The sequence below is a fragment of the Synchiropus splendidus genome, chromosome 14 (genome assembly GCF_027744825.2).
Source record: "Synchiropus splendidus isolate RoL2022-P1 chromosome 14, RoL_Sspl_1.0, whole genome shotgun sequence".
In the NCBI taxonomy this organism is placed as follows: domain Eukaryota; kingdom Metazoa; phylum Chordata; class Actinopteri; order Syngnathiformes; family Callionymidae; genus Synchiropus; species Synchiropus splendidus.
In genome coordinates, this window is record NC_071347.1 from 6,780,111 (window position 1) to 6,795,701 (window position 15,591).

The window sequence follows — 15,591 nt, forward strand, 5'->3', positions numbered from 1 at the left end:
GATAAGATCTGAAATGTTGGCGTTTAAAAACAGAAAGACGGCACGCTTTAAAAATGAAGGATTTAATGGAAGTGCTTTATAAGGACAGGAATCCGTTTACAAACATAACACACATTAGTAAAACGTTAAAACACGATTCACAAAGTAATTCAATTTACAACTGTTGGGTTGACAGATTTAGTTTTTCTCATAAATGAGCCAGCTTTATTTTCACAGTGAGAAAAAAGGAGACTCTATTAATCTATATAAATAATACACAAAATAAAAATATATTTATGTTTAGTTACTTTAATCAGGTCTCATTTAAAGAGTACCTTCAATTTAATTGTTTACTTTGCTGGAAGTCAATTAAAAACAGGTTTCAAAAAAGGCAGACGTGAACTTGTTCTCATAAAAAAGTTGAGAAGAAGGGCGTTTCCAAGTTCTTAAAACAAATATGCACAGTACAGATCACGAGGATAACAAAAATATAATACCACAAACCTCCCCAGGCAATAATTGTGTGTCTTTTAGCTTATTTCATTTTCATGACTTACGTTCTCAAGTAAAGTATGTACAGTATGGCGGATTGCTGTGAGGTGTATAGCAGGAAATGTCTGAGCCAGTAGATAAGAAACATGAATAATATGATGTGATGTGATCCAAGTAAACGGTGACAAAACAGTGGTTATCGAATTGGCAAAATAGATTAATAAGACAAATTTACCATCATGGTTGTCACAAAAAAATATATTGATAAGTATATTGAATATTTTATATTCAATATCATTATCACTGGATATATAATAATTGTTATTCAATATAATTATATATTAATGTCCAGTAATTCAAACAAACCTTTACATTTATCAGTTTATCATTTATCAGCCATCGCTGATAAACATTGCAAGACTTGCGTGAATTCATCGTCATAAACGCAGCAAAACATTGAACAACAACATTGAATTGAAGTAAATGTTACCTGAAAGGGAGGTTTCAACCCAGCCTTTACCTTTGCTGAATAAATGACATAAAGCACATGTATGGGGTTGTTAAGCTTTCACAGTGAATAAATGTCTTAAGTACACATCATGTAGTTCACAACTTCTCCTTTAATAAGAGCGCCAATATAATGAGGTTTATGTAAGGGAATTTTGGTAATTTGAGTAATATCAAGCATCATTACTGACATGAGTAAAACACACTTCTTTAATATTAAAAAAAAATCAAGATGAATGGCAAAATGATATACTTTTCTTAAAACGAAAGAACAGTTCAATATAAGTCAAGAATGAGACAAAAACTTGTTAGTCGCCATTTTCATTGTGATTAAAAGTTGTAGACTTGCATTTGACTTGGTGTAAAAAAAAAAAAGACCTCAAGGCACACAAAAAAATCTGTAACATTCAGAATTTTTCCTTTCTTTTGCAGCAAAGTCCCTCATCCATCAAGCTATCCCAAGGTCCATAAGAGGAAACAATAGAGTTTAAAGTAGTTTTCACAGTACTTTGACAACTTTGTAGAAAATAAGAGAATTCCCAACGGGTATCTCTGAAGCGGACATCTGGATTTCCTGGATCCACGTTAAAATATTCATGAAAATAAAGAGTTTTATGAGGCGGCAGAAAAACTGCTTCTGCCTGAAGATCTGTCAGTCCGTTCTGGAGGAGGAGCAACCTCAATGGGATCGATCTGAGGAAAAACCACGTAGCACAACCTCTGACCCACAAAGGTTGCTTTTTCTGCAGGGAAAACACAAGACACAAAGATTGTCGTGTGAACACACATGCGTTTGAATTTCAAACCTTTTTAAATGAGCATGGATTATATGGTGACTATGATGGCTAGTTTCAATTGCCATGTTGTATGTTACATGTTTATTTAGAAAACCGTTGAAACAAGAGCCCCCTGTTAGAGCTAAACTGGGATCCACGGTATATTTCTTTCATTCAGATAAAAGTATTTCATTAGGTTACTTTTCTAGACTCTAAAACACGGACAATATTTAGCGCACTTGTTATAAATTATTTTGAATCTCTGAAAAACTAACCAATAAAATTGTAGATGCACTTTGGTTTATCTTTCCAATGAACACCCAGAAAGTAGACGGGTACACCAGTGAGCATGATGACCAGCCCGACACCGCAAACCACTGGCTCAGAGTGGAGACTGAAGCCCAACAACAGAGCCCAGAACATCAGGTAGCACACCGGCACCAGCAGGCTCACCTGCAAGGACATCATTCAAGGAATCAATTCCTGCGGCTGTCCAGGGGAAAAGAAGTATAATCAAGCGTGCGGTAAGTACTTTAATGGGTCGGTACAGGTTGGGCTTTTTCCAGCGGTAGTAGAGCAGTCCGGCGATGGTGACACCATACGACAGGTAGTTGATGAACGAGACGTAGTTTATCAAGTTGTGTGTTTCTCCAATGCAGAGAATGACGACGGTGGCAGAACACTGCAACGTAATTCAAATCTTTATTTGACACAGAGACTAGGCTGATGTATTACGCTAACAAAACCAGCTTTTCCATTTAGAAGTTGTTCCTGCAAACCAAGCAGCCAAGTAAAGCAAACAAATGTAGCAAACTTCACATACGCAGACCAGCAGGGCCGGTATCGGCGTGCACTTCTTGAGGTGGATCATGGCCAGCAGACTCGGAAGGTGACCTTCACGGGCTCCTGAGAAACATAATCTACAGACAGATACGTCGATAGATGCGTCAACAGATATGTTGTCGCTAATAATGGAACAGATATCTCACCTGGAGGAGGTGAACAAGTAGCCATTAATCCCTCCGAAGGTGGACAAGGCCACGGAGATCGGCATAATGACAGAAAACATTCCCAAGAGCTTCTCCCCGAATGTCTGGCAGGAGAAAGAAAAATGCACAGATTAGTTTTTGTGAGATCAGGTTCACTCATGAGTGTGTGAATTGATTAAAAAAAACAATTTAAATAAACATCAGACCAGATAGTCAGCAATATAAAGTGGAAAACTGTTGAGGTATATTTTTATTCCCCTGATATCCTTATTTTAAAATTATATGTATCTTAGAATGTTTTCGCTCTTTTTTGGAATATTAATATGCAGATCAGAGCAATATTTTGTCAACAATTTACAAAAAAAAATCTCACAGAAAGTGATAAACACAAGCCTAGAGCATTCATCATTAACGCTGCAACAGAGCAGTTTATAATCTGGACACAAATAACCACATCAAAAAGTTAAATCTGCTTCTACAATTTCAAACATAGTGTTTAAAAGTGAGGACCTATTTATGAATACAATAAAACAATGTAAGTGCAGCTAATACCATACAGAATTTTCATCCATTGGGATTGAGCATGGAGAAAGAAGATAAACACACTTTTTTTATTTTTTTATTTAACTTATTTTACTACAAAAAGGGTGCAACAGCATGATGGAAATGTGTATTCAAACACTCGAGGGTTGGAAATGGAAGAATTTTAAAATATCAACACATAAAAAAGATTGGTGGTTTGGAAAGGTGATTGAAGCAGAAATTTTTGTGCCAAATTTTTATTGGGCAGCCAAATCAGGAAAGGTAACAGATTTAATTTCAAAATAATCCTGCCAACATCTCCATCTCAATTAGCTGACTTTTAGCTAAGTTTTGTAATTTGTAATTGGAATTTCACATCCTAGTAAAATCTAAAATTAAAATTAATAAGTGTATAAAAAGAGTACATGAGTATAAAAGCAATTTTCCAACACTTTACAAACATAACATAAATAAAAGACAAAAAAGAAATTATTTGTTGTCAGTAGACAACAGATGTGTACAATTCCTCATATCCATTACATCTCTTTTTGTTACCGTCTTTCTGTTCCCTCACAAAAAAGAATGATCTAGGACAGGAATACAAAACTGCTTGCTGTCTTGGCTCCTAATTGTAGGTTTGACCTTCTATCAATATCGATACAACAGACAGTCTTCAGATGTTTTTCTGCTGAGTAAAAACACATCTATTTTGACTTGACCCAGACAGGAAAGAAATCTAATAAGCAAGCACTTTGTCTTGATCCAAGATAGTGTGGTTCCTTTTCCTCTGGGTTTGAAACTGGACGATTCACTTTTTGAGAGTTGCTTTGCATAAAAGCATCCACTAAATATAATTAATTCCACATTTAGATGAATTTTCATGGCGCCATATCAACAAGCTTTTTTGTTTTCTTCAGTCGCTTCCAGTTGAAAGACAGAGGAAACGTGTCAGTGGTCTACAGAGTTGATGGCAGCTGCTCATCACGTTACTCACTACAGCAACTGCATTGGAGGAAAGCAGCTCCTCCGGCGACATGGATGAGAAGTAGGCGATGTTGGTGAGCGTATACACAAACGTCACCAATGGGATGGAGATGTAGATGGCGCGAGGGAGATTCCTGAGCCAGGTCACACACATGCACAACAACAAAGGTACAAAACACAGATACATGCACGTTAAACTGAATATACAAACATGCAGATGATGACAATAAAGCAAAGAGATGAGGCGCACTCACCGTCTGGGATCCACCACTTCTTCCGTCACATAGTTGAGGAAGTTCCAGCCACTGAAAGCAAAGGAGGCCTGAAGGAACGCCAGAGCGATCTGACCGACTGATGGAGTCGACTCCATGGAGAAAGCGACCTGAGGAGCCAGAGCCTCGTAGTGTCCTGCAGAAATCAGCACCAGCACTGTTTATTCAACCATTGCACTGTCCTTTATGATAAAGGAGCATAACCTAGTCCAACAATGGTATATATTTAAGACGACATTAATTCAGTACACAATGGTTTGCAAAGTGTTTCCATTTCGAATTTCTCAAGTTTGAACTGGTAGTATTTTCACCTAATTCATAAGAAATAAAGAGAACATATTAGGTACTCCAGTACAAAGAGTGGAATCTGTAGTAATATCATCTGTTATCTCATTGCTAAACTGATACTGCCTACCTCTAAGGGAAAGTCCTCCTTACAACAGGCATGCCATGCTAAAATCCTGTCATGTAGAGTAGGTGTTCTTTAATCTTTAATAATCAGCTGATAAAAATCGGAACCAGGTGTCAAACACTTTCCCATTTTATTTGTTACATAACCCTGCCAGATTTTGATGCACAAAGCAAAGACTTTACCGTTCCAAATCTGAACCAGGCCAACAACAATGATGAGTCCGAGAGCCATCAGCTTCCCCACAGTGAAGACATCCTGTATCCTGGTAGCCATCCTGACACTGGAGCAGTTCACCCACGTGAGCAACACTAGACAGTGAAGAACAATGTTTTCAGCAGGTGTCAACATTATTTTGCCACTTAGTGACTGACATTCATAACCATTCAACTATCCTGATTTTTAATAAAGATGTTTATTTGTCACACACCAGTGACCCAGCGGACACTGTCAGCTCCCAAATACACGAGAAAAAAAAACTCTTGTGCTCAGTCATCCATTCAGCTCACGCTCGCCTTCATTGAGTAATTTTGCACAGGGAAGCTTTAACCTCATCCACAAAAGTGTGCCGTTAAACTGAGGGCCGACAGAACACATCCGGCCGCAATGAACTGCAAAGTCTTGTAGCGTCCAAAAGAAAAAAAATGCGAACTGGCCTGACGAGGACAAATCATCCGTTGATCTCCATGCTGGATGTATGGCTGCATACATCCAGGAAGAGGCGCCCCGAACACTGGCAGAGACTTCAACTAATAGTCTTTCTATCCGGGTCTCCACTTGAACTCTGACCACCACGTACATTGCATTTTATACAAGCGTAGACCTGAGCTAATCTAATCTAAGAAATACCTTTTTTTTTTGCCATAACAGCAACTGTCTAACCCTGTTTCCTTCAACATCCCACAAGCAACCCTTAAAACTTAACATCGTTTACATCATGTCTCGATTGTTCCATCCCTCCATCCATAGTGTTGGTGCCCTTGCCACACTGGCAGCAGCCAGTTGCCATGGATACAGGAATGTGGGAAACAGGGAAGCCATGATTGTTTTACCTCGTCCATCAATGTCAGTAACTTTGCCCCACACTCATGGTGGCCTCGCTCTGTAGCACAAAGACGCGCTGTCAGACCCACAAAACAAACCGTTTCCGTTGGGAAAGACCTCCTCGCCACCCTCACCCCCTCACCGTCTCCTTCACCCCGAGGAGGCCGGGCAGAGCTCACGTTCCTCCGCCGGCTGCCAAAAACAAGTGTGAATGATGCCGTCAGAGGTGAGGAATCACACGCTGACTATGATCTTCACTCAATGATGCAACAAAGAGGTTGCCAAGGTAATGGGCAGGTACTTACAGGACAAGTGCCAAACTACCAGCAGCTTGGCATGGCAGACCAAACCACAGTTGTCTGACCTCCATCACTTATAGTTGCACTACTTCACTTTACTTTTATTTTGTGGCTTGAATGCAAATGTCCACTTCTCCTATACATATATTCTTCGTAGTCCTCTCCTATTTTGTGCTCAGAAAAGTTTTAAAAACACAATTGCTGAACTAAGATGAATGGAAATCAGTGAATAAATAAAGAAAGCTTTTGTTTCCTGAAACACGTGTCAAAGTCAAGGCCCAGTGGTCAAGTCCAACCTGGCAATTTTATGAGGCCTGCAGTATTTATAGTTGGCTCAAAGTTTAATTCAATCCTAACTTACATCCCCAAAGTATATATGGCTGACTGAGGCTGTTGTGTTTCAAGTTTTGCCATTTGACAGGCTGTTTTTCTGAGAGTAGAGATTATTATTATGACAGAGATGTATCAAGTAATCTGGGGGAAAATTTGTGGAAAAAAAGGTTATTTGATGAAATACTGGCGAGCAGACATACAATTCAAGGAGGAGCCTGTGGCGAATATGTGCACTCTGATCGCAACAACAGAGATGCTTTTGGCACACTGTTCCTGTTAACAGTTAGACTCTGCCATTAATAGAATTTTCGCTCGGCCCGCAACTCAGACTGCGTTTTAGACCCTTCTGTGATTCAGTTTGACACCCCAGCGCTAAAAACACCAGGCAGTTCTTTTTTTTTTTTCAAAAGTACCAATCCTACGTATTTAATTATTTAACAAAAGCTTTTAAGACCTGCAAGCCAAATGTTCTCTCCCTGACCTCCAGTCTTCCATCAGAGACGTTCTACATATTAAACACTTCAGTGTGCTCTTACAACTCACTTCTTTCAGTGACAAAACATGGGAAATTGTTTAGTTATCATAACACTAGATCAATATAATTATTTTCATGACGACACTTGAACTATTGTGTAATATACATTTTATAAACGATATATTTAGCAACTGGTAATTTTGCTACCACAGAAGTCAGCGGTGTGGTAATTCATGGGGAGCATGTGAACGTCTCGACACTCACTGCCTGCTGACCAGGATAGCGCTGAGAAACTACTCAGAAAGCATAGAAGCTACAGGCTTGTTACTGATGAATACAGTTAAACGTGACAATTTTGCTCAACCCTGTCAAAAAGGAGCGTTTTTCAGTCCAACAGATAATGGACAATAAGATATTTATCAAAGATCTTCTTACCTCATAGTTGTGACAATATAAATTTCAGTCATAATCCAAAGTTATTTATTTTTCACACTCACAGAGTAATGTGTCACTTTTCATATAAATAAAATGGAAATACATTCCAGGATAAAACAGTGGGAATAGAGAACGCAGTCAGTTAAAGCGCTCTGGTCATTCCCTTATACCAGCGGGGGAAATGGCATCAATCCAAACTAAAAAAAGTTAAGCGACAGACACCAGTGCACTATTAGGTAGGCTGAGCACCAGATATTTGGGTTTTAATGTTTTTACCACGCCATGTATTTCTTTTTTATATATTCTAAACTTGACCTTGACATCTCCTTGAATTCCTTACACTGCACCTTCATCGGTGTGATGGCAATATAAGGGACCTATAACTATGATTAACACTACTGTTCAAGCTGAAAGGCACAAAAGGTTTCATCAACTCACAGAGACATGTTGCAGACAGCATTCTTGTGGCCATGTACGGAGGAACACAGTTGGGGAAGACAGGCTGCAGGACATAGCTGGAGAACGTGAGTGCAATGACAGCCAGCGTTGTTGGGTACATGATGAGGACAGCACTCCACAACAGCAGAAACCTGGGCATTGCACATATTCAAAACACACAAAATAATATGACAACTAGATATAGAAGTGGCAAGAGTAATAACATAAACCAAGTTGTAGTAAGATTACTTGAAGAAAAAGCTGTTCAAGGATGAGACTGTTAGAAGCAATGGCATTGATGGCAGAAGTTGTCGTGTGGTAACGGCAGATGTTCAACCACGAGATGCAGTAGTCATCGAAGTTGTAGTAGTAAACACGATAAGACTGTTATGGTCTGCTTTTATTTTTTTTATTTTATTTTGGCTCAGGACTTCCCCCTCCTCTGTTTCCACCCAAAACTAGATCGGCTCCAAAGCATGTTATTCTTGTGACCCAATGAATATTACAGTTGTGATTATAAAAGCCAGAAATCCACCTGGACTCTCCGAAAACACCCGGAAATTATCCATGCAGAACAGACTGTAAAGAAAACCTGAAAGCAGATATTTGTTTGCGCTTCAAGTGGAAAGACCAGAGCATCTCTGGTGTTAGTCTTCAATAAGTAAAAGGGTGGTGATAAGGTACATGATGCTAAATATTACAGTCAAGAAAATTGTCAGTGTCAAAACCTATCAACATAAATTTGGTTATCTCACCCTCCTAAAAGCACTCACCCCATCAGCCCACCGAAGATCTCCGTGACATATGAGTAGTCGCCTCCAGACTTTGGGATGGTGACCCCAAGTTCAGCATAGCACAGAGAGCCCAATGCAGCAATGCAGCCACCCAGGACCCAGACCACCAAAGCCAAACCCACAGATCCCGAGTGCTCCAGGACCCCTTTAGGAGAGATGAAGATGCCCGAGCCAATGATGTTTCCTGAAGAGATGACAGCAGAGTGTTTGAGAGAATGAGAACACTTGGGTCTTAAATCAGCGAGCTATATGGAATAAAACTATTTTCAAAACGTCTTTACATGTGATTCATTCACTGAGCAATTGTTCAACCAATAATCCAGCATTCTGCAACTGGCTGGGAAAAAGAAACCTCTGTTGCCACATTAGATCATCTATTCGTGTCCTGTTCAAAACTTGAAACATTTTGGCTTGAGGTCTTCAGTTTATTCTTTTTTTTTTTTTTTTGAGAAACTGTTTATTCCGAGCAGTACCTTGGTGAAATTGGGGGGTTCAGAAAACATTGTAAAATGGAGTTCTGCTCAGCAACAGGCTCTTGCATTTTAGCTGTAGCCAAGAGAGTCTTAAGTGAATGGAGGTCGCCATCTGCACCATGCATTATGAAGTGGTTAATGACACAACCACCAAGTGGTTAAATGGTTTTCCTCTTGTGTACCTAGAGGAAATAAGATACACTCTCTCATTCGTACAACACATTTGCATCATTTCGATCATTACTTAATAGTCTTCAACAGAGCTCTATCTGAACTTTGGACTGAATAGTATCTTCCCCAAAAAGAACAAAGTGAACTCGAAACTCAACTGACTCGCCTGCAGTGTCCTGAAACTGAATTATTTTGTATATACTCTGGCATCTCCCATTTTTGTGCTACAGTTAATTTGATTTATTCTGTCAATTTGGGGTGCTGTTTCTAAATTTGAAAATGAAAATAAAGTACATTAAAAGAAAAAAGGAACTGTGAAAACCACAAACTTATTTATAGTCATCTAATTTGTTTATTATAAGTTCTATCAAAACTTCAACAATATAAGGGGTTTATTTGTGAATTCAATGGCAGATGGAAAACTGTCTTCTAGTGCTGTGTTGCAGTATAGGATCCTTTAGTTACATTGATAGTACAAAGAAAAAGTACCAGGTAAAGCAATCAGTTCCGCTCTGACCAGAGAGCATCCCTGACTCCCTTCATTGAAGCACAAAGGCGGCGGTTAAGAAATCTGTATTGTGGCAACTATTACTACTACCAGTATTACTACCAGTAGAATAGACGACTACATGTACTGATCATTTAGTCGGGTACCAAACTAGCTTGGAGTTTTTTTTCCACCCATCTGATATCTACTGATGCTACAGTCCATAGAAGTTTTGTTTGGAGAGCTATTCACACCGTAAACATCCACCAGGACATCATCAATCCGCCCGGTTCCCTGTGAGTCAACAGTGAGGGCATTACACATCACAAGACTCAATAAGTGGGTGAATTAGTGGGTCTATCAGTCACGGCCTGGAGTATAGCACCAGCACATCCACACATTCAGAAGACGGCGCTGCTAGTCTCACAGCAGGAGGCAGCCAAGTGGCACAGACGGACGACACCATTATGTAACAGCACATAAATAACCCACACTGGGCTGCTGCAAGGAGCAGAGCACTTCCAGTGCTCCCAGTGAACACACAGATGCAGGTCAGTAAAAATAGAAGTTCATGCAGAAATATTAATGAAGCAGTCACTGTCACAGAGGTTTTCTTGTCTAGTGCGAATACGTCTATTTTCTCCTTTGTAAATATTCAGATTTGTTTTTGGAGGAGATTTGGTGGACAATAATCATTGACAAACATTACCAACCCTAACGTTAAAATCTTTCTCTGATTATTTACCTTTTGTTCCAATTATTTTTCAAACATTTGAAAACAAATTGAATGTAATATTTTCCTATTTCTATATATTACTCAGTGATTGTGACAACATCCTGTAGTTTTACTCATCCATTGACCATAAAAAGGTATGACTTTGTGATGGCAGTCAATGTGTACAACAGATAATGATTATTGCAATGTTTTCATACAATGTTTGATGTACATGACACAAAGGGGTGGGACTCATCAACAGCAGAGTTGGGCAGGTTAAATATTGTGGCCGTTGAGAGGGGCTGTCAAACCCAAAGAAAGGAGGGGAAGAGACAACTGAAAATAAACATCAAGTGATGATAGCATGTGTGATTATGAAATTACACTTTAAAAATGTAAAAACCACATTCCATTTTTAAAGATCCTCAATGTGTCTCATAAATCTGCTTTCAATTCTGATGTATTTTAAGGGAGAACAAATACTCCTAATTCTAAAAATACTGCACTAAAATAGTGGAAAGGGCGAACAATTAAGAAAAATAATCAAACGAGAAAGCTATGTTTCAGTTGCATCATAATGAACAAAAAACAATGCACAAGACAAAAATATCAGTTTTATAGTTTCACTCTGACTCCACAAGGGCCACATAAATACAGTCAAAGGGCTGCATTTGGCCCCCGGGTCGCACTTTGCCCAGGTCTGATCAAACCGCATGGAGGTCTACATTTCAAAGCAGTTTTAAATAAACATTTGTGACAAAAAAAAAACATGACCAAAGCCTAATATATGTAAGTTACATAAATCATATCACAAACAAACAAATCACGTCTTGGAGTCTGTGGCACAAATTTATCAATGTTGTGACACATTCTGTGAATATCAAATTTCGAGAAATGTGAAATACAAAGTTTTTTGAGAGTAGCACAAAAACACCATCAAACACATCTTTGTGTCAGTAGCACGGTGTCGAATGTTCAATTTAATTCAAATGTCAAAATGTTTTATCACTAAGTAAATCACATTTTATTCGTTTCTTTATTTATTTATTGTGGGTTCCATTTTAATGGTGTTCTCTTACTGGAAGTTGAACACCGAATATGTTCTATGACATTGTTTTATGTATTTTGGTTATTCCGGACTGAAATCATCGTTGTGGGTAAGAAGTGGTAAATTGACTCAATCTCTTGTTTTTAAGTCATTACTCTGAAACAATAAAGAGAAAACTGCATGCAACTCAAGAGATCAGTGTCAGACCTCGAGCCTCGAGAGAATGTATTGCGGATGGCCGTTACGATACTCTGTCACTGAAGACAAGCAGTTTATTGATAATGACGATTCTCTTCGTCTCAAACACGGATAAATGAACTGCGATGTGACACGTGCAGCGCCCCCTTCGGTCACGGCTTGAAACGCCACTTAAACGCAGCGCGACTGTCATGATTTCTTGAAGTGAATTTCTTGCTCCACACTGACAATTGAAATCTGTGACTTGTTTTTTCCTCCCGTAGAAAGTAAATTGACTTTTACAATGGGTCACTTTAGAGGTGAAATGTCGGACCATCCACACTGGATGTGAGGACTTTCCAGCTCAGTTCCCGTCAGAATGCCACTTGTGTTCGTTCTCACCTATGATGATGGTGCAGGCGCTCAGCAGCCCAATCTCCTTCTTCAGAGTTACTCTGTCGTTGCTCATCTTCTTCTTCGTCTTCTTCTGCTCTTCCAGCGAGGAGCCTCTCGGCCGCATGCAGCCGTTCTGTCGCTCCATGTCCGCCTGGCCGGGTCCGGTCCGGTCCGTCCAGTCCTCCCAAGACTCCCAGTGCTCCTGTTCTCTCCTCACTCCGTATTCATGCGGACTGAATGGGCTGCGCTTGCGCAACAACCTGCGGCTGCTCAGGGTAGAATGTTAAATACCCGGGACCTTCCATGAGGCGTTTACGTACCCCGGGGAGGAACCGAACGTTTCTCCATCTAGTCACGGTATAAAAAAAATGCATCAAGACCCTGACTTCATTTTGACCAGTGGAGGTCTAATACGAAGTTAGTTTGTTGTTTATCATCATAGCTGTTGGTCTAGTTCAATATTATTGTGCCAAAAAAATGCACATAATCTAAAAATATCTACAACAACATTGATCTCAGGTCAGGTCCTGATTCATCAGTGACTATGAAAGGCATCTTGTGTGGGGCCAGCAGAAAAAAGCTTTCTCTCTCCATATGAAAACATCAGGCAGGTGGACACAAATTTGCCGAGTTAACTCATGACTAACGGCAAATTAATCGCACATTTTGTATCTGTTCTTATGCTTTCCTCATTCAAACATTTGTTTACTACAAGAACCCAACATTACAAATACTGTCAAAAACTTTAGAATAACCTCAGAGGCACTGAAAACATTGTAAACATTATTAGACGTTACATATAGAACAGATAGAAAATGTGTGATTAATTTGTCATGATTTACAAGTTAATTCATCTTTAGATTAGATTAGATTAGTGCGATTATATTATTAAATTGTATTATGTACAGACAAGAGAAAAGCTCCAGCTTTTGCAACCATTTATTTGCAACTCACAGGAGAACTGTAAGCTTGTGTCAAGGAGCACAAGGGTCAATCTGAGCTTCCATCTGGCGAGATGTAGCGGACATTATGAATAGGGAGAGAGATTATTAATCATAGCCCAAAATTAATAGCCTCACCAAAATAATCCACAGCATATCTCCTCTAAGGTTGATGGTCTTAAAACAAAAAAAGTTGTTTACAATCCAGAGGATAAAGATCAATAGTGTAATTATGTACTTGTGCACGAGCACACACACGCACACCATTAATAATGAATGGTTGATTCCGGTAAAACTGCACATTATCCCTCTAGAATGCGATAGATTTTAGCTCCGGTTACATTCCACCTCCCATTTTCTACATTAAATCGACATCAAGACAACAACAGAACAACTTTTTGTGTTACTGGTCAGCCAGAAAATCAACTGAAAGATGAGGGTTCTAAGAAATTCCAACTTAACACAAAGAAAAAGATGGTCTATGGATGATTTTCTGTACAGCGTTGGGTTAATCATGATTACATTTCAACTGTCATATCGCATGTAGTATGCCATGATGACTTCACATGAAAAAAGAAAAGTCAAATGAGAGTGTGGATAAGAGCATGAAGCAGAGTGGTGATGTGAAAGAGAAAATGCTTGTCATTTCGTAGAATGCTTAACATGTGAAGGGAAAAAAGCTTCACAATCATAAACTCCACTTTGGCAAGACAGACAGGAAATTTGCCTTGAAAGCAGATTCCCGCATTCATTGCTCATTAATGTGGCAAACATGTTGAATCTTAAACACATCTTGCTTGATCCTTAACCTTGAGTAAAAAAGTTCTCAGTTTAAAGGTTGAATAGACTACTAAATGAGCATGTTAAGTGTCCAGTGATCTGTGAAAAAAGCTGTGAACCTGTTGAGCAGCAGCATGACCCACAATTGTCTCGAGTTCTGCGACTGTAGCGTCACACAACAGCTGGATGCTGGAGAAGTGCTGCAGGAGAGCAACGGCTTTACCCTGACTCACTCCAGGTATCTGCTGCACCACCTCCAGAACCAGTGGTTCTAGCAACCGGGATGAACTCTTCCGTCGAAATGGGTTTTCCCTGCCATCACTGTGCACCTGCAGTAGGAATTGAATGCAAAAACACACATTAAATGGGTCCAAAACTTTCAAAAGTAGAATAAGGGATTTACAGGGAACAATAATTGGTGTCAATAAATTCTTAATTACCATCTGAGCAATGAGTTGCGACGCCTCAGTCTGGCCACTGACTGGAAAAAGAGGTAAACCAAGGTCAAAAACTACAAATTTCTGTACAGCATTGAAGTACTGCTCGCTGAGTCTTGTGTTCTCCACCAGGACCAGCGTAAGGAAGTTGCTGCAAACCTGAGGAAAACTAAATGTTATTAGGAAGAAGCAAAATGATTCGAGCAGGACAGGGCTCCTTTAAATCTGCTCTTTGCTTACATTTCTATAACGGACCAATTTCCTCTTGTAGGTAGTGCCTGCGATGATGTCACATTCTGACACATAAAGGATGCAGCTCTTGTTGGGGAGGAGGAAGTCAGCTCTGCCAAACTCATTTTCAAAGACAATTTTAACACCTCCACCTGGAAAAAAAATAGTCATTTATTTTCATCAACAAATGAATAACATCGGAGGCTATATTTTTATTCACCCTTGGATGTGACAAAGAATTCTAACAAAAATATGTCATTAATAATGCGTATGAAATTCATAATATTTCAAAATGCTTTCTTTTCCACTCTACTACTGAGTAAGACTTTCCTGGAAAGCTAAACAAATTGAGTAATTCATTAATAAGCACTTAATTATTCTCATGGCCGCTATACATTTTCTTACAGCTCCCCAGACAATGATCCATACTACAATACAATACATACTACAATTTTATGAATTTCACAGTATTTATTTTGGTTCAAATCTCTCAGTAACTTAACTTCGCATGATGTATTTACTCTAAACTAAGACCGCAGACCTGTCTTCAGTACAGTTGGTCGGTTAAATAACATATGCGACAAGTGCAACTCACTAGTATTTCAACCGAATGGAAAGTTACCTCTTACACCTTGAATAAGAGCAGAATCTTTCCACTTCTCGCAGGCAATAATATGACCAGACGGAGGAGCAACGATCTGAAGAGAGCTCGCTTTATTTTCCATGTGGACAAAGACTGACTTGATCCCTGAAAAGTGAGTTCCACTAACTGATTCAATACCAACGCTCTCCAAAAAGCGTGTATAAGCGCTTTCAAAACATCATCCACGTTCGCCTTCTTCTTCGTGCTTTTTACTCCTGACAAAACACAAACGTGTCTGCCGCCTTTGTCGCCTCCTTCAGGACGGAAGACGACAATAACACCATAACGAGTCCGGGTTACATCAGAATGCGTTTATTTTTTTCAAATAAAATGCTCCGAAATAA

General features: G+C 39.3%; 2 protein-coding genes across 3 annotated transcripts; both read right to left on the minus strand.

Annotated features, from left to right (window-relative positions):
- Positions 1-77: 77 nt before the first annotated feature.
- Positions 78-12,381, minus strand: slc7a10b (solute carrier family 7 member 10b). Its single transcript, XM_053885626.1, has 11 exons — positions 12,222-12,381; positions 8,728-8,932; positions 7,955-8,106; positions 5,116-5,241; positions 4,504-4,657; positions 4,260-4,383; positions 2,744-2,847; positions 2,578-2,674; positions 2,287-2,436; positions 2,030-2,207; positions 78-1,721 (listed from the first exon to the last, which is right to left on the minus strand). Exons 1-11 carry the CDS (start codon positions 12,358-12,360, stop codon positions 1,591-1,593), a joined length of 1,560 nt encoding a protein of 519 aa, XP_053741601.1. The 5' UTR covers positions 12,361-12,381; the 3' UTR covers positions 78-1,590.
- A 1,621-nt stretch (positions 12,382-14,002) lies between these two features.
- Positions 14,003-15,444, minus strand: faap24 (FA core complex associated protein 24). Of its 2 annotated transcripts, none has more exons than XM_053885628.1 (4): positions 15,227-15,444; positions 14,629-14,756; positions 14,377-14,532; positions 14,003-14,265 (listed from the first exon to the last, which is right to left on the minus strand). In XM_053885628.1, exons 1-4 carry the CDS (start codon positions 15,327-15,329, stop codon positions 14,020-14,022), a joined length of 633 nt encoding a protein of 210 aa, XP_053741603.1. In that variant the 5' UTR covers positions 15,330-15,444; the 3' UTR covers positions 14,003-14,019. The 2 variants fall into 2 exon arrangements, with proteins under 2 accessions (XP_053741603.1, XP_053741602.1); XM_053885627.1 differs by having other exon boundaries at positions 14,614-14,756.
- Positions 15,445-15,591: the final 147 nt, after the last annotated feature.